Source organism: Oncorhynchus mykiss, chromosome 26 (assembly GCF_013265735.2).
Source record: "Oncorhynchus mykiss isolate Arlee chromosome 26, USDA_OmykA_1.1, whole genome shotgun sequence".
Lineage (NCBI taxonomy): Eukaryota > Metazoa > Chordata > Actinopteri > Salmoniformes > Salmonidae > Oncorhynchus > Oncorhynchus mykiss.
This window is the reverse complement of record NC_048590.1, coordinates 3,476,022-3,501,359: the sequence shown is the minus strand read 5'-3', so window position 1 is coordinate 3,501,359 and position 25,338 is coordinate 3,476,022. Positions and strand designations below refer to the sequence as shown.

At 45.1% G+C, this 25,338-nt stretch overlaps 2 protein-coding genes across 4 annotated transcripts; one reads left to right on the top strand and one right to left on the bottom strand.

Moving 5' to 3' along the window:
- Positions 1-4,881: 4,881 nt before the first annotated feature.
- On the bottom strand, positions 4,882-9,465 carry LOC110507004 (CCAAT/enhancer-binding protein gamma). Of its 3 annotated transcripts, XM_036964370.1 has the most exons (3): positions 9,292-9,463; positions 6,922-7,593; positions 4,882-6,850 (listed from the first exon to the last, which is right to left on the bottom strand). In XM_036964370.1, the coding sequence occupies exon 2, from the start codon at positions 7,469-7,471 to the stop codon at positions 6,962-6,964; it is 510 nt and encodes a 169-aa protein (XP_036820265.1). In that variant the 5' UTR covers positions 7,472-7,593; positions 9,292-9,463; the 3' UTR covers positions 4,882-6,850; positions 6,922-6,961. The 3 variants fall into 3 exon arrangements, with proteins under 3 accessions (XP_036820265.1, XP_036820266.1, XP_036820264.1); XM_036964371.1 differs by having other exon boundaries at positions 4,882-7,593; positions 9,309-9,465; XM_036964369.1 differs by having other exon boundaries at positions 4,882-7,593.
- On the top strand, positions 8,610-24,202 carry LOC110506223 (titin-like). Its single transcript, XM_036964368.1, has 6 exons — positions 8,610-8,816; positions 10,940-19,005; positions 19,118-19,414; positions 19,822-20,409; positions 21,806-22,111; positions 23,273-24,202. Exons 1-6 carry the CDS (start codon positions 8,809-8,811, stop codon positions 23,584-23,586), a joined length of 9,579 nt encoding a protein of 3,192 aa, XP_036820263.1. The 5' UTR covers positions 8,610-8,808; the 3' UTR covers positions 23,587-24,202.
- The last annotated feature ends 1,136 nt before the right edge of the window (positions 24,203-25,338 follow it).

Sequence of the window (25,338 nt, the reverse complement as noted above, 5' to 3'; positions counted from 1 at the left end):
TGAGCGTGCATGTTTAACCAAGGCACAGAGGAACCACACCAGGCACCAGACAGACAGACTCATGTCAACGGGCAGGGAGCTCCCTCTGTTGTTGCAGCAGGGAAACCCTTCCAACTGAGCACAAACGGAGAGCGGTGTTTCATAGCTCTCGTCCGGGGCGTTACGAGCAGCTCGCTTAACGGCTCAGCGACAGCAAGCCGCATGTAACACCCTGGACCAAAGCTAGATATTTCTCGCAGTCGCATGTAAACGAACCAAAGGCAACAGGCTAGACCTATTCAATACGTCTAGTCTACTTGGAATGTCTTGGCTTAGTATTCTATACCTTCTACACATTAAAGCTTTTCCAAAATAACCTAAATCTTTAATACTAGTGGAAAATTGAAAACAGACCAATATAGAAAGACTGATTGAAGGCCAGGCACAGCAAGCCAATTTATTTACCTTTATTTTAACTAGGCAGGTCAGTTATGAACAAATTCTTATTTTTAGTGACGGCCTTCTGGGGAACAGTGGGTTAACAGCCTTGTTCAGGGGAACAGTGGGTTAACTGCCTTGTTCAGGGGAACGGTGGGTAAACTGCCTTGTTCAGGGGCAGAACGACAGATTTTTTACCTTGTCAACTCAGGGAATTAGATCTTGCAACCTTTCAGTTACAAGTCCAACGCTCTAACCACTAGGATACCTGCCGCCCCTCCAATCTAACCACTAGTCTACCTGCCTCCCCTCCACTCTAACCACTAGTCTACCTGCCTTCCCTCCACTCTAACCACTAGGCTACCTGCCTTCCCTCCACTCTAACCACTAGTCTACCTGCTTCCCCTACACTCTAACCACTAGACTACCTGCCACCCCTCCACTCTAACCACTAGTCTACCTGCCGTCCCCCCACTCCTACCACTAGTCTACCTGCTACCTACCCACCAATGTCAGCACACTGGCCACAGCGGACTGACCCCATTATCAGATCTGTGTAGATGTTCATACACATCTCAGTCTACATCTCTAAATGGAAGATACACATTGTCCCTCTGAGCAGGAACATGGAGAGAAGACCTTCCCAACTGAACGGCTGCAGGCAGGCAGACTCTCTACTGTTGTAGTAGACAGTATTGAACCATATCTCAGGTCTGAATAGCACTGCGTCAATGATTCAACTCATTATCTTGACTGAGCGATAAAGATTTGTCCTCCATTCCTTAAACATGATTTATAAGTTTAGGGAGGGGGTAGGGGCACCGAGAGGGAGGGAGGGGCACCGAGAGAGAGGGCGGGGGGAGGGTGATTATTGGCAAGTAGATCTTGACAGGGCATCACCACGAAGAGATACAGAGTGAGGTAGATGACTGAGAGGTGAACCACTGCAATGAATGTTTGCTTTGTGTCGAGGCTGTTAAAGGTAGGTGATGTACTATTGTCCCTCCCCATGCCCCGAGTGGTGGCTCCACCCTGTTCTCTCTCTCTCTGGTTGTTTGCACAGGTCTTTAAATAAGCTGTGTTCATTGACTCAGCCTTCAGAGCAAGCCAAACAGAAATAGAACTTGGCACTGTGCTCACCTAGTGACAGAATGACGAGCTAGCCAATCAAAGGCCTCACTGAACAAAGCTGGCTTGCTCCCCTCTCCATACAGAGCTGTTTACTGAGCTCTGGTTAGAACAGTGAGTCAGGACTGAGTTAGATAACCAAGTCCCCCTCGATAAGTACCAAATGGCACCCTTTATCCCTATATAGTGCACTACTTTAGACCAGGGCCCTATGGCACCCTATTCTCTATATTTAGTGCACTACTTTTGACCAAAGCACATAGGGAGACCCATTGTGCTCTGGTCTAAAGTAGTGCACTATTTGGGAATAGGGTGTCATTTGAGTGTGTGATGAGTCCAGTTGAACACCTTGTTCTGTGTTTGGGGGGGGGCATGGTCATATTGGTAACCAGGTTGGTAACCAGGTTGGTAACCAGGTTGGTAACCAGGTTTATCCGTCATTTCTCATCCATTTCCTGCTTTGTAATTGTTTGGAATCAGACAGTCCATTAAATGGATCATAGATAGTCTAGAAGCTGAGCTACTGAACCAGTAGATCTTATGTGAAGAGACATGTAGTTCAATCCTTTATATCTAGATCTGTAGAATGACCATCCATATCACTCAGACAGACCGTCCGCACTGAAATCAACCTCTATTCCAACTGGGATCCCCCCCCAAGGTCTCTGAGCAAAAAAAAACACAAAAAAAACCTTGTTGGATGTAAAAGACTAAAATAATTAATTTATTACTAAAAACACCAGCCAATCAGCTCCAAGTGATTTAAATATTGTAAATCTGTTCCCGTGTATAATAAAGAGATGTGATCATGAAGTGCCTTGTAAAAGTATTCATCCCCCTTGGCGTTTTTCCTATTAAGCTGCATTACAACCTGTAATTAAAATGGATTTTTATTTGGATTTCATGTAACGGACAAACACAAAATAGTCCAAATTGGTGAAGAAAAAATATGTTGTTATAACTTAATTAATTACTTAATTCCCCCTCCCCCCTAAATAACATCTGGTGCAACCAATTACCTTCAGAAGTCACATAATTAGTTAAATAAAGTCCACCTGTGTGCAATCTAAGTGTCACATGATCTGTCACATGATCTCAGTATATATACACCTATTCTGAAAGGCCCCAGAGTCTGCAACACCACTAAGCAAGGGGCACCACCAAGCAAATGACACCATGAAGACCAAGGAGCTCTCCAAACAGGTCAGGGACAACGTTGTGGAGAAGTACAGATCAGGGTTGGGTTATAAAAAAATATCAGAAACTTTGCACATCCCACTGAGCACCATTAAATCCATTATTAAAAAATGTAAAGAATATGGCACCACAACAAACCTGCCAAGAGACGGCCGCCCACCAAAACTCACGGACCAGGCAAGGAAGGCATCAATCAGAGAGGCAACAAAGAGACCAATGATAACCCTGAAGGAGTTGCAGAGCTCCACAGCAGAGATTGGAGTGTCTGTCCATAGGACCACTTTAAGCCGTACACTCCACAGAGCTGGGCTTTATGGAAGACTGGCCAGAAAATAAGGCATTGCTTAAAGATAAAAATAAGCAATTATATTTGGTGTTTGCCAAAAGGCTTCCAAAACATATGGAAGAAGGCACTCTGGTCAGTTGAGACTAAAATGTAGCTTTTTGGCCATCAATGAAAATGCTATGTCTGGCACAAACCCAACACCTCTCATCACCTTGAGAACACCATCCCCAGCTTGGTGGTGGCAGCATCATGCTGTGGGGATGTTTTTCATTGGCAGGGACTGGGGAAACTGGTCAGAATTGAAGGAATGATGGATGGCGTTAAATACAGGGAAATTCTTGAGGGAAACCTGTTTCAGTCTTCCAGAGATTTGAGAGTGGGACAGAGGTTCACCTTCCAGCAGGACAATGACCCTAAGCATACTGCTAAAGCAACTCTCGAGTGGTTTAAGGGGTAACTGTACTATGTCTTGGAATGGCCTAGTCAAAGCCCAGACCTCAATCCAATTGAGAATCTGTGGTATGACTTAAAGATTGCTGCACACCAGCGGAACCCATCCAACTTGGAGGAGCTGGAGCAGTTTGGCCTTGAAGAATGGGCAGAAATCCCAGTGGCTCGATGTGCCAAACTTTTAGAAACACACCCCAAGAGACTTGCAGCTGTATTTGCTGCAAAAGGTGGCTCCACAAAGCATTGACTAGCATAGTAGTTAGTATAATGGTTATGTACACTTGTTTGTTTGTTTGTTTTACAATAGAAATAACATTTTTCATCTTCAAAGTGCATGTTGTGTAAATCAAAGGATACAACCCCCCCCCACCCAATAAAATCTAATCTATTTACATTTTAGGTTGTAAATCTATTTAAATGTGAGGTAAGGTAAGGCAACAAAATAGTAAAAATGCCAAGGGGGGGGGGGGGTGAATACTTTTTTATACAAATGTAACCAATGTTTTGAAATGATTATGTTTTAGTCAAATATTATTAGTTTGGGCTTCTTCTTGCGGTTCATTTCCACTAATGATTTATTTCATTATGTTCTAGCCCTGACCATCCGTCCAGAAAGTGGATTGTATTTATCATCATTAGTCATTTAGGTCAACATTGGATCATTCAGAGATCCTCACTGAACTTCTGGAGAGATTTTGCTGCACTGAAAGTAAAGGGGCTGAATAATTTTGCACGCCCAATTTTTTCAGTTTTTGATTTGTTAAAAAAGTTTGAAATATCCAATAAATGTCGTTCCACTTCATGATTGTGTCCCACTTGTTGTTGATTCTTCACAAAAAAAATACAGTTTTATATCTTTATGTTTGAAGCCTGAAATGTGGCAAAAGGTCGCAAAGTTCAAGGGGGCCCGAATACTTTCGCAAGGCACTGTATATATAAATTCAATTGAGATGCAGCCTAGTGTGTGTTTACAATTCCCATAAAACATTGATTACACACACAAAAACAAAATGCTTGGTTGAAAGTTTGTACTCAATTTTTAATTTACAAATGCACGTTACCCCAATATAATCTTATAAAAAAAAGAGAGCAAGTCTAGCTAAGAGAAAATGCTGCCCAGCAACATTCAAACCAAAAAACAAATATTCATGGAAATATTTATCAAATTTGTCACATTTTTTTTTTACAAAATATTTTTTCTATTGAATTTCAGACATTATTTTCAATTTTAGATCTTCTGTTCAACAACACAGAACAACATGTTGAAGAGAATGGTTTTCAATATGCCCATATTTGCTATTGTTTCTCTTTGCTGTAGTGCAAAATAAAAAGACATATTTGAGCAGTGCCCCCCCCCCCCCATGAGCAGTGCCCCCCCCCCCCCCCATGAGCAGTGCCCCCCCCCCCATGCAAACCACTTCCATCATGCTGCTTTTTAAAAAATACAAGTTGTAAGAAAAACAAAGATTACAAAACAAAACAAGCAATTGAAAAGATGTTTCAGAGGTCTGAGAAAGAAAAAGGCCCTGTTTGGTGTGGCTGGTAGCCTGAGGTACAGACGGCTACAACAGCACTCCAAGAGACACCCTAGATATAGTTATATAGTGCCTGTTGACAAGGCTCTACTCAAAAAAGTAGTGCACTATAAAAAAATAAAAAATCGGGGACAGGGTGCCATTGGGGACGCATCCTATAAATCACAGACACTCAACGGACAACGTCGACTCCTCTGGCCAAATACGCATCCACATCATCATCTTCATCCTCATCATCACATCAGAATATGCCGTTGTTTCAGAGGAGACAATCCTACAGATAATAACTCAAGTCTGACAACAGAAACAAAACACACAACAAAAAAAAATCAGGTGTCTGCCTTTCTTTCTACACATTCTGATAGCCTCTGACTGAGCCTCTGACTGAGCCTCTGACTGAGACTCTGACTGAGACTCTGACTGAGCCTCTGACTGAGCCTCTGACTGAGACTCTGACTGAGACTCTGACTGAGACTCTGACTGAGACTCTGACTGAGCCTGACACCACTGGAGGCGGGAGCCAACGTGCCTCGCTCTGTTCTAGCTAGCCGGGGCCAATTAGGAGGTGATTTAGCATCCCCAACGCCCAAGCAGACAGAATGGCTCATTGTCCTGTTGTTCTGTCTTTCTCTCCAGGTTTTAGGGTTGGTTTGGAGAAAGGCTTAACTTTGAATTAGCAGCGGCCTGTGACGCCGTGCGAAACGTCTGGAGTTTAATCCCACGGAGGTTGCATGATAGTCTGGGCTGTCTAGTCTGGGCTGGGACACTCCTTAACTGCGAACACACCTCTGTCCCCCCCCCGGTCTGTATCCCAAATGGCATCCTAATTCCTTATTTAGCGAACTACATTTGTACCTTATTTTTTTTTGACCAGCGCCACATAGGGGGTCGAAACTAGTGCACCGTCTAGGGAACAGGGCGCTGTTTGAGACGCCACCTCTGTCTATCTGGGTCTCTGACTGAAAGGGCTGGTCTGAGGCCTGTTGGAACTATGGGTAAATGAACACAGTGAATGACTCGATCTCACACAGGCCTGAAACTCGAGATTATGAAAAGCTGACGTCAACAACACGTCTTGAGCAACAACAAAAAAAAACAAGAGAAGAAGAAGGTTTAAGCTGATCTTAAGTTAGGCTTTGGGTCCAATCTCATCTCACCTCTTTGTATTTGACTCTTGATATTTACAGTCCTCTTCTACCCAAAACAGCTCAAAGCAGAAGTAAAGCCATTCGATTAGGACACAAAAAAATTATATATATATATTTAAAAAATAAAAATGTACAACGTGTGCATATCTGAAGCCAACAGATGCATCCCAAAAAATGAAAAAAACAGGCATCATTCTGACTAACTTCAACCGTAGTGAATGTACTGACAATACTACAAACCAAAATAATAAAATATATACTTTCCCCCCCCTCACATCATCTTAACTAGTGAATGTACTGACAATACTACAACGCCAGACAAAAATGGTAGCTAGTTCACCAAACATTCTCTTAAAAGGAACAAGAAACCAAAATAATAAAAATATATACTTTCCCCCCTCACCCACATCATCATCTTAACTAGTGAATAGTTTATCGTGTGACTCAACACAACAGGGTCTCTTTAGAAATGTCTCCAAATTGTTAAAAAAAAAAATTAAAAAGTGGACAAAAACTCTTAAAAAAAAAATAATTGTGAACCAATCTGAACGCACAAAGAAGACAACAGTGAAATCTCTCTGCCAGTATATATCATCTCTGGGAGGAGCGAGAGGCAGAAACTCCAGTATGGTTAAGAAGCAGTGGCGAGCTGTCTATTTACCATCACCCTGGTTGACTCAAAATGGCACCCTATTCCCTTCATAGTGCACTACTTTAGACCAGGGCCCTATGGGGAAATAGGGTGCCATTTGGGAAGCACTCAACCACGAGGTATCATATTTCATGTCCCTGCCCTCTTCTCACTGGCTGCTGTTGTTGTTGTTGTTACACGCCCCATTGTTGTTGTTGTTGTTGTTGTGGGCGGGGCTGGCCCCCTCCGCGCCAGGCGCTTGGACGTTGTCGGCCAGGTTGTGGGCGTGTTCCAGGAAGAGGTCCTTGAGGACAGACAGCTCTTTGCTGAGCAGCTTGATCTTGGCCTCCAGCCTCTCGTTCTCCTCTTTCAGCTCGTTGACACGTTGCTGCGTGTCCTGGGCCTTCTGCTTGGATCTCATCCTGCTCTTCTTCACCGCCAGGTTGTTCCGTTCCCGCCGCTGACGGTACTCGTCACTGTCCTTGTCCCCCGACGTCTTCTTCATCTTGGCCTTGCCTCCTCCTCCGGCTGGGGTCGCAGGGACTAGCTGGGGTACCAGCTGTAAGCTTCCTCCTGGTGGTCTTGATGTTGTTGTTGCTCCACTAGCCTGGCCCTGGATCACACTAACAGTCCCCCTGTTCTGCTCCGTGTTTATCGTCTGCTGCGACCTCTTGCTCATTTGGTTCGGATCTGCTGACCGCTCGCCTCACTGTCCGTCTGCTATGACTGGCGTGCTGGTTGGGTGGCACTCTGGATGAATGGGTGTCTGCACGCACTCCTGCAGACTGGAGTTTCTGGAGTCTGGAAGGACAACGGAAACATGTTAGTCTTTCCCAGAGAAGAGAAAAAAAAGGTAAGAAACACGTGTTGATAGGGGATTCATTATTAAAATAGGCTACAAACAGGTGACAACATTCTAGACTATCGGAACTAATTAGTCGGAACTAATTGAGTCAGGGTAGTCATGGAAACGGGCACATTTAGTCAGAACTACTTGAGTCAAGGGTAGTCAGGGAAATAGCAGGACTCAACATCAGTAGCACAATTTTTTATTGTTACATTTAACTAGGCAAGTCAGTTAAGAACAAATTATTATTTACAATGACGGCCCACCCGGGCCATACAGTCTCCCAATCATGGCCGGTTGTGATACAGCCTGGAATCGAACCAGTGGCTGCAGTTGATGCCTCTAGCACTGAGATGCTGCGCTACTCGGAGCCCCATATCCTTTCTAGTAATCTTGATTTCACCATAAATAAATTAAGATCTGGGTCCACATGGGTTATAAGAAGAGATGCTAAACCGAGGAACTCCACCCTCTCTATTTACAAGTTAAGGACAAGTCTACGGGTCAAATGCCTCCCCCCCAATCAGAAATTCTAAATATTCTATCCATCTGTGAAATCGTGATTTTTTCGAAATAACCAGTGAGGGAAAATCCAATCACTGGAACTATTGGTGCCCATAGTATGAAGACAGATCTACAGTCCCATGTATGTTCACAGTCTGACCCACCAGAGATCACGTTTATTGTAAAACACACGATGGGGGATTTATGAAAACAAGCTACATTGATGCAAAAACATATCTAGAATATGTAGCTAAATAATATTGCGCATTTCATATTGACGGATTTTTTGTTGTTGTTGTGTAAACAGATCTGAGACAAAGTGCTGGTCTGGTTTAAGCCCCTCCCCTAATTTGCATTAATTCACCCAACATTTATCTGTCATCACAAACATATGTTATTCTCCTTGAGGGAATTCACCCACCAAAAACATGCATCTATCATCACCAGCATGTTATTCTCCCTGAGGGAAAGTGAAAAAATCATAGTTAAATGTTAGTCTGATAAGGTCACACAGGGAGTTGTGTGTCTGTGACATCTCTCTCTCCCCGTCGGTCAGTTCAGCTGTCTGCTAGTTAACGGTAGTGTTGCCGGTGATTGCATCATCGCATCCCTCCCTCCGTACATGGCAGATCTGCTTTGTGCCACCGGAGAGGAACTCCGTAGCCATGCAGTGGTAAGCAACACAAACCCAGACGTTTTGGGTTAAAAAATAATAATTGTACCGGTGAATTCACTAAAAAAACACTAACACACAACGTTTTGACGTGAAACTAACTAGTTAACTAATTAGAATGTGTATGGAAATAGACAAACAAAGAGCCTATATAGAGAGATTTGGCAATAGCAGGAGGCGTGGAGCTTGGCTAACTAGACAACTGGCTAACAGCTAGCTAGCATTTCCTTACAACCGAAAATAACCTCACCTAACGTCAAAAAACACACACTTTGAACGCCACGTCACTATATACTTTTAACATAGTTCATCACACCGCTGTTTAGTAAACTAAACTTTTATTTTAAGCATACCTGGCCACAGTTGGTGTCTAAATTAGCACGAATATGCCGTACAGTTTGTGGAGTCCATTTAGCCTAGCTAGCTATTACCCTTTTTCCCCCCCATAGAAGATGACTTGGGGAAAAAAACATACCAAATCCACGACGTTACCTTGTCTGCTTTTTGTTTTAGGTGTCGTCAAAAGTATAACAAGTTGGGAGTAAATGTCCGTATTTTTCGTTGACCAAATAAGTTAGTTGATGAAGTCTTGTGTATGTTTTTGTTGCTGCTCCAAGTATTGCGAAATCGTTTTGACCATATAGGGGCATCTACCAGCCCAGCCAATGAGCTTCGGCGGTGAGGATGGGTGACGCAATAAACTGCTTGAGTGAAAGGTTGAACAACCAATGGGATGAACTATATTTGCATTTAGCTAGTGTTATTTATGTCATATGAAGAAGGAAAAAATATGTCGTGAGTTCACACAATGAATTCGTTCATTGCTAATGACCTGTTTCGGGGAAGAGACGTAAAAATTCCAACAGTTGACATGAGTTAAAAAAATAAAAAAATTAGTTCAATTATTTGTTTAAATACTTAAATATACAAAATTGCTCTTGATATATCATATAATAACACAGTTGTGCATGTAAATAGCCTGCCATGTGTGATCTCCACATCTTACGTGTGGTAGCATCATCTTGGATCATCCACGTTGTGCAGCACAGACACAGATTCACACAGACACAGATTCTTAAAGTAGCCTTCAACTAAAACATTGTACTCTTTTTAGCCAAACAAATCCTTTTCAAATCACGTTGGGAAGCATAGATTCCAGCTTTTTTATTACAAATCTCTCTCTCTCCTCCCTCTCTCCTTCCTGTTCAGTACATTCCTGTGAACAACAGACCATAAAAGTATAGTTTTAATACAAGTATAAGAGGGAGTGTTTAGTTTGGCTAATATGATTGGACAGAAGTGGTCGACCCATGTGGGAATATTGCCATATTCACCTGTAAAACCCTTGTAAATCAATCCAATAACATATCTCAACATTATAGAATATTTCTGTGTGACAGACCACTAGGTGGTGCTAGACTACGCCACCACTTCAATTGATAAGGAGCCAAGGGGAACTCCAAAACATATAAGCCTTCAATTGAATGAAGATAATCAATCAATATGGGGTGGCAGGGTAGGCTAGTGGTTAGAGTGGAGTGGAGGGGAGGCAGGGTAGCCTAGTGGTTAGAGTGGAGGGGAGGCAGGTAGACTAGTGGTTAGAGTGGAGGGGCGGCAGGGTAGCCTAGTGGTTAGAGTGGAGGGGAGGCAGGTAGACTAGTGGTTAGAGTGGAGGGGCAGCAGGGTAGCCTAGTGGTTAGAGTGGAGGGGCGGCAGGGTAGCCTAGTGGTTAGAGTGGAGGGGCGGCAGGGTAGCCTAGTGGTTAGAGTGGAGGGGCAGCAGGGTAGCCTAGTGGTTAGAGTGGAGGGGCGGCAGGGTAGCCTAGTGGTTAGAGTGGAGGGGCGGCAGGGTAGCCTAGTGGTTAGAGTGGAGGGGCGGCAGGGTAGCCTAGTGGTTAGAGTGGAGGGGCGGCAGGGTAGCCTAGTGGTTAGAGCGTTGGACTAGTAACCGAAAGGTTGAAAGATCAAATCCCCGAGCTGACAAGGTAAAAAAATCTGTCGTTCTGCCCCTGAACAAGGCAGTTAACCCACTGTTCCTAGATTGTCATTGTAAATAAGAATTTGTTCTTAACTGACTTGCCCAGTTAAATAAAGTTTCTCCCACCTGCTCTCTCTCTCTCTTAGTGAACCTTTTGCACCTGGTATTCCGTTTGTGTCAACAGTGACCAGAGCCACCATGGAAATCGAGGCACCAACAGCATCGATGGATCCCAAGTTTAAGGATGGCATCATCGTCCGTGCTGGTGAAACATTTGTTATCCGAGCGGATATCCTGGGGACGCCACTACCCAGAGTCAAGTGGTTAAAAGACGGAAAAGAAATTGATAAAACCGCCCCGAGAACGGAGGTCGTAAAAACGTTTGAACGTACAGTTCTAACAGTTCTAGATTGCGTCAGAGTGGACGGCGGACAGTTCGTCCTGAGTCTCAGCAATGTGGCCGGAAAGAAAGATATACCTGTCAACGTTAAGGTTCTTGATAGACCTGGTCCGCCTGATGGGCCATTGAAGATAACTGGTGTGACTGCAGAGAAAGCCACGCTTCACTGGAGTCATCCGTTACAAGATGGCGGTGCCAGTGTCACCCATTATATCATTGAAAAGAGGGTAACCAACCGCCTGTCATGGACTGTAGTCCAACCGGAAACCCAAGCAGTCAGCTACAAAGTGACTAAACTTGTACCCGGCACTGAGTACATCTTCAGAGTGAAAGCGGTGAATAGGTTTGGCACTGGTGAACCTCTTGAATCAGACCCGGTTACTGCATGTTGTCCTTTCAAGCCTCCCAGCTCTCCTTCCACGCCTGAAGCAAGTGCTATAACAAGCGACTCAATGGTCCTTACATGGAATCGTCCAGAAAACGATGGCGGCTCAGAAATAGATGGCTATATCGTTGAAAAACGCCATAAAGACGGTGTTAGATGGACAAAGTGTAACAAGAGAAGACTTAACGATATTCGGTTCAGGTGCACCGGACTCGCCGAGGGGCATTCCTACGAGTTCAGAGTATCTGCTGAGAATTCTGCTGGTGTGGGAGTGCCAAGTGAACCAACAGGATATATCAAAGCTTGTGACCCCTTATATCCACCAGGTCCTCCTTACAACCCTGGGGTGACGGACCAGTCAACCACAACCGTGTCCATCTCATGGACAAAACCCATTTATGATGGAGGAGCAGCCATCAAAGGATATGTTGTTGAGATGAAGGAAGTAACGCAGGAAGAGTGGACGACCTGTACACCGCCAACTGGTGTTGAAGAAACACACTTCACTGTGAAAACACTGAAGGAAAACGGAGAATACAACTTCCGCGTCTGTGCGATTAACACGGAAGGAGTTGGGGAACCAGCGGATGTACCAGGGACTGTAGTTACATCTGAAAGACTTGAGGCACCTGAGATTGAACTAGATTCAGACCTTAGGAAAATGGTGTCAGTTCGGGCGTGTACAACACTGCGTCTGTTTGTCCCATTCAAAGGAAAACCTCAACCTGTAGTCAAGTGGTCCAAGATGGAAGGTCCTCTTACTGAGCGTGCACACATTGAGGTCACAAGCACCTACACAGTCCTTGTCATCCACACCGTCAACGGACTTGACACTGGCAAGTATGCGTTGACTCTTGAGAACGTCAGCGGTATGAAGTCTGCTTTCATTAATGTCACAGTGTTGGATTCACCAAGTGCCCCTGAGCACTTTGAAGTCAAGGACATTACTAGAGATTCTGTATCACTGTCCTGGGAGCCTCCACTGATTGACGGCGGAGCTAAGATCACACATTACATTGTGGAGAAGAGAGAAGCTCAAAGACGGGCCTTTACCAGTGTTTCAGAGAACTGTGGAAGAAATAGAATGAAGATTGACAACCTCATAGAAGGGGGACTTTATTACTTCCGTGTACGAGCTGCTAATGAGCTCGGTGTGGGTTTGCCAGCGGAAACACCAGAACCAATCAAGGTATCCCAAGCTCCTTTGCCTCCTGGTAAAGTCACTGTTGTACATGTTACTCACGACAGTGTGAGTCTGTCATGGCAAAAGCCTGACGACGACGGTGGTAGCAGAATCAAATGCTACGTAGTGGAAATGCAAGCCAAGAGCGATGACAAATGGACTGTGTGTACTGAGATACGGGGATTGAGATCGACTATTGATGGACTCTTAGCAGGTGAGCAATATTCATTTAGGATTAGTGCAGTCAATGAAACAGGCAAGAGTGAACCTAAGCTACTGGCAGAGGCTGTCGTAGTAAACGACGACACAGTGGAACCCATCATAGATCTGATGTGTAACACATTCAGTGTCAAGGCAGGAGACGACCTGAAGATCAATGTTCCATTTAGAGGCAGACCTGAACCTGAGGTTTCATGGAACAAATATGGTGTTGAATTGAAGGAGACAACCAGGGTTAGCTTTCTAACATCTAATAACTCATCACTAATCACTATCAGAAACACAACCAGGGAGGAATCAGGGAACTATGAGATCACCTTAACCAACACAGTTGGTAGAAAATCAGCGATAATAGCTGTGGTCATCTTGGATAAACCTGGCCCACCTGGTGCAATCAAGGTAGATGAAGTCAACGCTGACTATATTTCACTGTCTTGGGATCCCCCACTCTACGATGGTGGATGTCCAATCAGCAACTACGTAGTAGAGAAGAGAGATACTACCACTACAACATGGAAGACTGTTTCATCCACAGTTGCCAGAACGTCTATTAAGGTTCCTCGTTTGACACAAGGCACTGAATATCAGTTCCGAATTGCAGCTGAAAACCGTTACGGAATGAGCCATGCTGTGGAGTCAGCTTCAGTTGTTGCACAGTACCCCTTCGAGACACCTGGCCCTCCCACTACCCTCCATGTTGCCCAGGCTACAAAGTCCTTCATGTTGGTTACATGGAATGAACCAGCCAGTGACGGTGGAAGTCCAATCATCGGTTATCACCTGGAAATGAAGGACTATAGCAGTATTCGCTGGACAAAGACTAACAGAGGACGTCTCATTGCTGAAACAGAATTTAAAGTGAATGGGGTTGAAGAAAGCTTGCAGTATGAATTCCGTGTTGCTGCTGAGAATATTGCTGGCGTTGGACCGTACAGCAAAGCCACTGAGCCTATAGCTGCAAGAGATCCATGTGATCCTCCTGCTAACCTTACAGTCACAGACATCACAAGATCTTCAATTTCTCTGACTTGGTCCAAGCCAGAGAATGACGGTGGAGCCAAGGTGACTGGCTACATTGTTGATCGCAGGGAGCTTCCAGATGGTTGTTGGCTGAAGTGCAATTTCACCAATCTCCAGGATACTTGCTATGACATTGAAGGCCTTACGGAGGACATTCAATATGACTTCCGTGTTATTGCAAAGAACTCTGCTGGAGTACTCAGTGAGCCGTCGCAATGCACAGGTGCCGTCACAGTCAAGGATAACGTTGTTCTACCTCGCATTGTCTTGGATAACAAGTATAAGAAATTAGTCGTTGTCAAAGCCGGAGATGTTCTGAGAATTGATGCAGATATTTCTGGGTGCCCACGTCCAGTCATTTCCTGGTCAAAAGATGGTGAAAGGATTGAGATCAAGGCAAGAATAGAGATCACTTCAACACACACTACCACCACATTACTAGTCAGAGACACTATCCGAAGAGACTCGGGTCAGTACACTGTAACAGTGCAGAACATTGCTGGTACAAGGTCCCTGTCTGTAAACTGTAAGGTTCTTGACCGCCCTGGATCGTCCTCTGGGCCATTGCATGTGACTGGTCTGACCGCAGAGAAATGCACTTTGACCTGGGGACCACCTCAAGAAAACGGTGGTGCGGAAATTCTGCGCTATATAGTTGAGAAATGTGAAACCAGTCGTGTCACCTGGACTTCAGTATATGAAGACACGAAGGCTACAACATGCAAGGTCACCGGACTGCGTAAAGGAAGGGAATACATCTTCAGAGTAAAGGCAGTGAATGAATATGGAGAAGGAGAAGCCTTGGAGAGTGAGCCAACCAAGGCCACAGATCCATTCACTGTCCCTGCTGCACCGACAGATGTTGAAGTCACCAGCATAACAAGTGAGACAATGACAATCTGCTGGAGAAGACCTGAGTCCGATGGAGGAAGCAGCATTTCTGGCTACGTTATTGAGAAACGAGAGAAATCAGGAACGCGCTGGGTACAGGTGAACACAAAGCCTGTGAATGACCTTAGGGTCAAGGCATCCAATCTCTGTGAGGGATGTGAGTATGAGTACAGAGTCTATGCAGAAAATGTTGCAGGCTCGAGTCCCCCAAGTATTCCTTGCAAACTGACAAAAGCGGAGGATCCACAATTCCTGCCGTCCCCACCAGCTAAACCCAAAGTCATTGACTCAACCAAGACTTCTGTAACTCTTTCATGGAATAAGCCGTTGTTTGATGGGGGAGCTGCCGTAACAGGATACTGTGTTGAATATAAGAGAACGGATGAGGAGGACTGGTGTGTCAGTGTTTCAAACACAGAGAACACTGAATTCACTGTCGTTGGTTTGACATCTGGTGCAGAATATATATTTGTTGTGAAATCCATCAACAAGATTGGTGTCAGTGAGCCAAGCCCTCCTTCTGATCCACAAGCAGCTGAGGACCGAGAAGAGGAACCACAGTTTAATATCAGCAATGAGATGAGAAAGACTCTTCTTGTAAAGGACGGCAGTTCATTCACCTTAACTGTGCCGTTCAGCGGCAAACCTGTTCCTAACGTTATGTGGGACAAGGCAGATGTTGACCTGAGAGTGAGGGCCAGTATTCATACCACTGATACCGTCACGTCTATCACGGTGGAACAAGCAACAAGAGACGACTCTGGAAAATATACAGTGACTTTACAAAACGTTGCTGGAAAAGTCACATGTACGTTAAATGTCAGGGTTCTTGACTCTCCTGGTCCACCGTGCCGTGTTGCTGTCAAGGATGTTACCAAGAGCTCTGCAACAGTTGCCTGGGATACCCCAGAAAACGAAGGTGGTGCTGCTGTCACCAACTACCTTGTTGATATTCGTGAGGTGAACAACAAGGGATGGACCAGAGTCACAGATTCATGTCCTCGTCTGACCTACAGAGTGTCAGATCTACAAGAGGGAGGTGTGTACTACTTCAGAGTCACTGGTGAAAACCAGTATGGAACCGGCTTGCCAGCTGAGACCAAATACGGAGCAATGATTACAGACAAGAGTGACCCGATGCCATTGGCCAAGCCAGTAAAGGACGACACAATAGAACCCATCATAGATCTAATGAGCAACTCATACAGTGTCAAGGCAGGAGACGACCTGAAGATTGATGTTCCGTTCAAGGGTAGACCTGAACCTGAGATTTCATGGAAGAAAGATGGTGCTGAGTTGAAGGAGACAACCAGGGTCAGCTTTCTAACATCTAATAACTCATCACTAATCACTATCAGAAACACAACCAGGGAGGAATCAGGGAACTATGAGATCACCTTAACCAACACAGTTGGTAGAAAATCAGCCATAATAGCTGTGGTCATCTTGGATAAACCTGGCCCACCTGGTGCAATCAAAGTAGATGAAGTCAACGCTGACTATATTTCACTGTCTTGGGATCCCCCACTCTACGATGGAGGATGTCCAATCAGCAACTACGTAGTAGAGAAGAGAGATACTACCACTACAACATGGAAGACTGTTTCATCCACAGTTGCCAGAACGTCTATTAAGGTTCCTCGTTTGACACAAGGCACTGAATATCAGTTCCGAATTGCAGCTGAAAACCGTTTCGGCATGAGCCATGCTGTGGAGTCCGCTTCCGTTGTTGCACAGTACCCCTTCGAGACACCTGGCCCTCCCACTACCCTCCATGTTGCCCAGGCTACAAAGTCCTTCATGTTGGTTACATGGAATGAACCAGCCAGTGACGGTGGAAGTCCAATCATCGGTTATCACCTGGAAATGAAGGACTATAGCAGTATTCGCTGGACAAAGACTAACAGAGGACGTCTCATTGCTGAAACAGAATTTAAAGTGAATGGGGTTGAAGAAAGCTTGCAGTATGAATTCCGTGTTGCTGCTGAGAATATTGCTGGCGTTGGACCGTACAGCAAAGCCACTGAGCCTATAGCTGCAAGAGATCCATGTGATCCTCCTGCTAACCTTACAGTCACAGACATCACAAGATCTTCAATTTCTCTGACTTGGTCCAAGCCAGAGAATGATGGTGGAGCCAAGGTGACTGGCTACATTGTTGATCACAGGGAGCTTCCAGATGGTTGTTGGCTGAAGTGCAATTTCACCAATCTCCAGGATACTTGCTATGACATTGAAGGCCTTACGGAGGACATTCAATATGACTTCCGTGTTATTGCAAAGAACTCTGCTGGAGTACTCAGTGAGCCGTCGCAATGCACAGGTGCCGTCACAGTCAAGGATAACGTTGTTCTACCTCGCATTGTCTTGGATAACAAGTATAAGAAATTAGTCGTTGTCAAAGCCGGAGATGTTCTGAGAATCGATGCAGATATTTCTGGGCGCCCACGTCCAGTCATTTCCTGGTCAAAAGATGGTGAAAGGATTGAGATCAAGGCAAGAATAGAGATCACTTCAACACACACTACCACCACATTACTAGTCAAAGACACTATCCGAAGAGACTCGGGTCAGTACACTGTAACAGTGCAGAACATTGCCGGTACAAGGTCCCTGACTGTAAACTGTAAGGTTCTTGACCGCCCTGGACCGTCCTCTGGGCCATTGCATGTGACTGGTCTGACCGCAGAGAAATGCACTTTGACCTGGGGACCACCTCAAGAAAACGGTGGTGCGGAAATTCTGCGCTATACAGTTGAGAAATGTGAAACCAGTCGTGTCACCTGGACTTCAGTATATGAAGACACGAAGGCTACAACATGCAAGGTCACCGGACTGCGTAAAGGAAGGGAATACATCTTCAGAGTAAAGGCAGTGAATGAATATGGAGAAGGTGAAGCCTTGGAGAGTGAGCCAACCAAGGCCACAGATCCATTCACTGTCCCTGCTGCACCGACAGATGTTGAAGTCACCAGCATAACAAGTGAGACAATGACAATCTGCTGGAGAAGACCTGAGTCCGATGGAGGAAGCAGCATTTCTGGCTACGTTATTGAGAAACGAGAGAAATTAGGAACGCGCTGGGTACAGGTGAACACAAAGCCTGTGAATGACCTTAGGGTCAAGGCATCCAATCTCTGTGAGGGATGTGAGTATGAGTACAGAGTCTATGCAGAAAATGTTGCAGGCTCGAGTCCCCCAAGTATTCCTTGCAAACTGACAAAAGCGGAGGATCCACAATTCCTGCCGTCCCCACCAGCTAAACCCAAAGTCATTGACTCAACCAAGACTTCTGTAACTCTTTCATGGAATAAGCCGTTGTTTGATGGGGGAGCTGCTATAACAGGATACTGTGTTGAATATAAGAGAACGGATGAGGAGGACTGGTGTGTCAGTGTTTCAAACACAGAGAACACTGAATCCACTGTCGTTGGTTTGACACCTGGTGCAGAATATATATTTGTTGTGAAATCCATCAACAAGATTGGTGTCAGTGAGCCAAGCCCTCCTACTGATCCACAAGCAGCTGAGGACAGAGAAGAGGAACCACAGTTTAATATCAGCAATGAGATGCGAAAGACTCTTCTCGTAAAGGACGGCAGTTCATTCACCTTAACTGTGCCGTTCAGCGGCAAACCTGTTCCTAACGTTATGTGGGACAAGGCAGATGTTGACCTGAGAGTGAGGGCCAGTATTCATACCACTGATACCGTCACGTCTATCACGGTGGAACAAGCAACAAGAGACGACTCTGGAAAATACACAGTGACTTTACAAAACGTTGCTGGAAAAGTCACGTGTACGTTGAATGTCAGGGTACTTGACTCTCCTGGTCCACCGTGCCGTGTTGCTGTCAAGGATGTTACCAAGAGCTCTGCAACAGTTGCCTGGGATACCCCAGAGAACGAAGGTGGTGCTGCTGTCACCAACTACCTTGTTGATATTCGTGAGGTGAACAACAAGGGATGGACCAGAGTCACAGATTCATGTCCTCGTCTGACCTACAGAGTGTCAGATCTACAAGAGGGAGGTGTGTACTACTTCAGAGTCACTGGTGAAAACCAGTATGGAACCGGCTTGCCAGCTGAGACCAAATACGGAGCAATGATTACAGGTATGCCAGAACTGATAATCCAAATGTAAGCGTTCCCAATATATATTTTTCATTTATTTATTTTTCTTTTTAAACCACAGTTTTTAAAAAAAAAATTCCTTCTTGATTTCAGAAAAACCCAGCCCACCACAAACCATCGAAGTCACCGAGATCACCAAGGAAAGCGTGTCCTTGTCATGGATTAAGCCCGAGAATGACGGAGGGAGCAGAATCACCAGTTATCGAGTCGATGCTCTCGAGAACGGTCAGGATAAATGGGTGAAGTGTGGTGTCACCAAGACCGTCCACTTCGTGGTGTACGACCTGAAGGAAGCTACTCAATACTTTTTCAGAGTTCGTGCTGAAAACCACGCTGGATTCAGTGACCCTACAGAAATGGCTCTCCCTGTGTTAGTTAAAGGGCAACTTGGTGAGTTGTTGCCCAAACCTACATGTACAGTTACTAAGGGTAGAGAATTGCTGAGCATAAACCAAGATAGATGGTTTCCTACATTCATAATCCAACGATAGGAAGTTTACCACATTCATAACCAAGACAGATCGTTTCCTACATTCATAACCAAGACAGATAGTTTACTACATTCATAACCAAGACAGATCGTTTCCTACATTCATAACCAAGACAGATAGTTTACTACATTCATAACCAAGACAGATCGTTTCCTACATTCATAACCAAGACAGATCGTTTCCTACATTCATAACCAAGACAGATCGTTTACTACATTCTGGAAAACAAATTCTTGTTCGTGTAGATTGTAGATTGTTTAATTTTGATCTGATATCTTCAACAAGTCTTCATCTATCTTTCAACAGAACCTCCTGAAATGAACATGAACAAGTTCCCTGACAATATGGTCTACGTCAGAGCAGGATCAAACCTAAAATGCCAGATCCCACTTACTGGGAAACCTGCGCCAAAAATATCTCTTTCAAAGGACGATGTCGTGTTGAAGTCAACGATGAGATTCAACTCTGAAGTAACTCCTGAATATCTTATCATCAGTCTTCGTGAGAGCACTGCTACTGATTCAGGAAGGTACGACATATGTGCCTCCAACACCAGCGGAGCCTCCAGGTCTTTTGTGACCATCGTGGTCCTGGATAGACCCAGCGCCCCAGTTGGTCCTATTGGAATGTCTGAGGTGACCGAGGACAGTGTGAGTCTGACGTGGCTTCCTCCTCGGTATGACGGCGGAAGCCCCGTCACAAACTACATAATAACCAAACGAGAAACGACAAACGCCGACTGGACCGAAGTCTCCTCGGTCGTTGTGAAATGCACAATGAAAATCATGAAGCTCATAACAGGACTGGAGTACCAGTTCAGAATCAGGGCTGAAAATCGCTACGGCATCAGTGAGTACATCGACTCTGCAACCGTCAGAGTGGATCTCAACTACAGTAAGTTTTATACTACTCTATGCATGTTTTATCTTTGTATTTATGTTTGTATTGTATATATATACATACATATACATGTGGCGGCAGGGTAGCCTAGTGGTTAGAGCGTTGGACTAGTAACCGAAAGGTTGCAAGATCGAATCCTCCGAGCTGACAAAGTACAAATCTGTCGTTCTGCCCCTGAACAAGGCAGTTAACCCACTGTTCCCCCAGTAGGCCGTCGTTGTAAATAAGAATTTGTTCTTAACTGACTTGCCAAGTTAAATAAAGGTAAAGTAAAAAAAAAATGTATATGTAACATATATACTTGTGACAGACCACTAGGGGGCGCTGTACTATGCCACCCCTTGAACTGATAAAGAATACCTGAGAACGTGTTATTGTGACAGACCACTAGGGGGCGCTGTACTATGCCACCCCTTGAACTGATAAAGAATACCTGAGAACGTGTTATTGTGACAGACCACTAGGGGGCGCTGTACTATGCCACCCCTTGAACTGATAAAGAATACCTGAGAACGTGTTATTGTGACAGACCACTAGGGGGCGCTGTACTATGCCACCCCTTGAACTGATAAAGAATACCTGAGAACGTGTTATTGTGACAGACCACTAGGGGGCGCTGTACTATGCCACCCCTTGAACTGATAAAGAATACCTGGCAACGTGTTATTGTGACAGACCACTAGGGGGCGTTGTACTATGCCACCCCTTGAACTGATAAAGAATACCTGGCAACGTGTTATTGTGACAGACCACTAGGGGGCGTTGTACTATGCCACCCCTTGAACTGATAAAGAATACCTGAGAACGTGTTATTGTGACAGACCACTAGGGGGCGCTGTACTATGCCACCCCTTGAACTGATAAAGAATACCTGGCAACGTGTTATTGTGACAGACCACTAGGGGGCGTTGTACTATGCCACCCCTTGAACTGATAAAGAATACCTGAGAACGTGTTATTGTGACAGACCACTAGGGGGCGCTGTACTATTCCACCCCTTGAACTGATAAAGAATACCTGAGAACGTGTTATTGTGACAGACCACTAGGGGGCGCTGTACTATGCCACCCCTTGAACTGATAAAGAATACCTGAGAACGTGTTATTGTGACAGACCACTAGGGGGCGTTGTACTATGCCACCCCTTGAACTGATAAAGAATACCTGGCAACGTGTTATTGTGACAGACCACTAGGGGGCGTTGTACTATGCCACCCCTTGAACTGATAAAGAATACCTGAGAACGTGTTATTGTGACAGACCACTAGGGGGCGTTGTACTATGCCACCCCTTGAACTGATAAAGAATACCTGGCAACGTGTTATTGTACAGGGTAAAAGACACTGTAAACATACCGATTAACGCTAAATGTTATTTGCTTTCGTCTATAGCCGTCCCTGAATCTCCGTCACCCCCTACCGTTACGTCTGTAACCAGAGAAAGCGTCACCGTCGCCTGGACGGAGCCGACCTGGAATGGAGGAAGGCCAGTCGTCGGATACCATCTTCAGATGAAGGACAAGAACAGCATCCTGTGGCAGACGGTTAACAAAACCGTTATCCGTGCCACACACTTCAAAGTGACGAACGTCATCGTTGCTGGTCTCATCTATGAGTTCAAGGTGGCTGCGGAAAACGCAGCTGGATGCAGTCCCCTTAGCAAGATCTCAGACGCTGTACTGGCCGTTGATGCTTGTGGTAAAGGCGACTTTCGTTACTTTCAGTAGTGGTTGGTCCGTCACATTTCTCTATCACCTAGTGGTTGGTCCATCACATTTCTTTATCACCTAGTGGTTGGTCCATCACATTTCTCTATCACCTAGTGGTTGGTCCATCACATTTCTCTATCACCTAGTGGTTGGTCCATTACATTTCTCTATCGCCTAGTGGTTGGTCCATCACATTTCTCTATCACCTAGTGGTTGGTCCATCACATTTCTTTATCACCGAGTGGTTAGTCCATCACATTTCTCTATCACCTAGTGGTTGGTCCATCACATTTCTCTATCACCTAGTGGTTGTCCATCACATTTCTATATCACCTAGTAGTTGTCCATCACATTTCTCTATCACCGAGTGGTTGGTCCATCACATTTCTATATCACCTAGTAGTTGTCCATCATATTTCTATATCACGAGTGGTTGGTCCATCACATTTCTATATAACCTAGTAGTTGTCCATCATATTTCTCTATCACCGAGTGGTTGGTCCATCACATTTCTCTATCACCTAGTGGTTGTCCATCACATTTCTATATCACCTAGTAGTTGGTCCATCACATTTCTCTATCACCTAGTGGTTGGTCCATCACATTTCTCTATCACCTAGTAGTTGGTCCATCACATTTCTCTATCACCTAGTGGTTGGTCCATCACATTTCTCTATCACCTAGTGGTTGGTCCATCACATTTCTCTATCACCTAGTGGTTGTCCATCACATTTCTCTATCACCTAGTGGTTGTCCATCACATTTCTCTATCACCGAGTGGTTGTCCATCACATTTCTCTATCACCTAGTGGTTGTCCATCACATTTCTCTATCACCTAGTGGTTGTCCATCACATTTCTCTATCACCTAGTGGTTGTCCATCACATTTCTCTATCACCTAGTGGTTGTCCATCACATTTCTCTATCACCGAGTGGTTGTCCATCACATTTCTCTATCACCTAGTGGTTGTCCATCACAGTGTGGCGTAGTCAGCAGGTTTGAGTTATATCTGTTTATTATTAAAACCTCACGTTACACTTGCTTTAATTTCATTTTTTTTTCCAATATCACTGTGTACTTCCTTTAAACTATATATTAACAACTGTATCTGAACCTCTAAGTCTTTGTTGTTGTTGTTGTTTGTTGCAGAGCCTCCAACCAACGTGCGGATCACTCACATCAGAAAGTCTTCCGTCAGACTTGAATGGCTGAAGCCTACTTACGATGGTGGTAGCAAGGTAACGGGATACCTGGTTGAGAAGAAAGAGGGCGAAAGAGACCGGTGGACGAAGGCCAACTTAACCAACGTTTCTGACACACACTACACTGTGACCGAGCTGAACGAGTGTGTGGTTTACGAATTCAGAGTCGCGGCTAAGAATGCAGCAGGATCAGTCAGTGATCCGTCCGTCACTGCCGGCCCGGTGATGTGTGTGGACACGGACGATTACCAAGGAGATTAGATGGTTTGATTTTGTAATTGTCAGAGGCTTTGCTAGTATTGTTGTGAAAAGTGGTCAAAAAGTCGTTAAATTTGCATTTGTTTTTTTTCTTTCAAAGTTGAGATTTACGTGACTGATGTGGTTACTGAAATAGCTATTTGTTTTGATTTGGTAGACGATATTTCTGTTCTGATAGCTGATTTTAATAGCAGAGTAGATTTGATATGCTTCAACTATTGTCTGACTTGTTGGGAAAATGGTCAACATGGTTGATTTTGTGTGCGTAAATCACAGTGTTTAACAGTGGATGGAAGGTTGGATGTCTTCATTTGTTTATTTAGAGTGTGAGTTTTACAATGTTGAAGAAATCCCATGAAAACATATTGTCAGCCGTGTGGACTGTTTGCACGTTTTCTACATTTGATTGGTGTTGATATTTAACGGTTTAAGAGAAGAAATCGAAAGACAGAAGTGTGTCAGATAACGGTAGTGGTGTTGCCTCTACTCTCTCAGCAGGTAGACTAGTGGTTAGAGTGGAGGGACGGCAGGTAGACTAGTGGTTAGAGTGGAGGGGAGGCAGGTAGTCTAGTGGTTAGAGTGGAGGGACGGCAGGTAGCCTAGTGGTTAGAGCGTTGGACTAGTAACCAGCAGGTAGCCTAATGGTTAGAGCTTTGGGCCAGTAACCAGCAGGTAGCCTAGTGGTTAGAGCATTGGGCCAATAACCAGCAGGTAGCCTAGTGGTTAGAGCATTGGGTCAGTAACCAGCAGGTAGCCTAGTGGTTAGAGCGTTGGACTAGTAACCGGCAGGTAGCTTAGTGGTTAGAGCGTTGGGCCAGTAACCAGCAGGTAGTCTAGTGGTTAGAGTGTTGGGCTAGTAACCAGCAGGTAGCCTAGTGGTTAGAGCATTGGGTCAGTAACCAGCAGGTAGCCTAGTGGTTAGAGCGTTGGACTAGTAACCGGCAGGTAGCTTAGTGGTTAGAGCGTTGGGCCAGTAACCAGCAGGTAGTCTAGTGGTTAGAGTGTTGGACTAGTAACCAGCAGGTAGCCTAGTGGTTAGAGTGTTGGACTAGTAACCAGTAGGTAGCCTAGTGGTTAGAGTGTTGGACTAGTAACCAGCAGGTAGTCTAGTGGTTAGAGTGTTGGACTAGTAACCAGCAGGTAGCCTAGTGGTTAGAGTGTTGGGCTAGTAACCAGCAGGTAGCCTAGTGGTTAGAGTGTTGGACTAGTAACCAGTAGGTAGTCTAGTGGTTAGAGCGTTGGACTAGTAACCAGCAGGTAGACTAGTGGTTAGAGTGTTGGACTAGTAACCAGCAGGTAGACTAGTGGTTAGAGTGTTGGACTAGTAACCAGCAGGTAGCCTAGTGGTTAGAGCGTTGGGCCACTAACCAGCAGGTAGACTAGTGGTTAGAGCGTTGGGCCAGTAACCAGCAGGTAGCCTAGTGGTTACAGCGTTGGGCCACTAACCAGCAAGTAGCCTAGTGGTTAGAGCGTTGGGCCAGTAACCAGCAGGTAGCCTAGTGGATAGAGCATTGGGCCAGTAACCAGCAGGTAGCTTAGTGGATAGAGCATTTGTCCAGTAACCAGCAGGTAGCCTAGTGGTTAGAGCGTTGGACCAGTAACCAGCATGTAGCCTAGTGGATAGAGCATTGGGCCAGTAACCAGCAGGTAGCCTAGTGGATAGAGCATTGGGCCAGTAACCAGCAGGTAGCCTAGTGGTTAGAGTGTTGGGCCAGTAACCAGCAGGTAGCCTAGTGGTTAGAGTGTTGGACTAGT

Bases quoted from the DNA above. Each gene is read 5' to 3' on its own strand.
- LOC110507004 (XM_036964371.1), bottom strand. From the start codon at position 7,471: ATGAGCAAGAGGTCGCAGCAGACGATAAACACGGAGCAGAACAGGGGG.
- LOC110506223 (XM_036964368.1), top strand. The intron at 19,415-19,821 runs GTGAGTTGTTGC...ATCTTTCAACAG, and splicing joins GTTAGTTAAAGGGCAACTTG to AACCTCCTGAAATGAACATG. The intron at 20,410-21,805 runs GTAAGTTTTATA...TTTCGTCTATAG, and splicing joins CAGAGTGGATCTCAACTACA to CCGTCCCTGAATCTCCGTCA.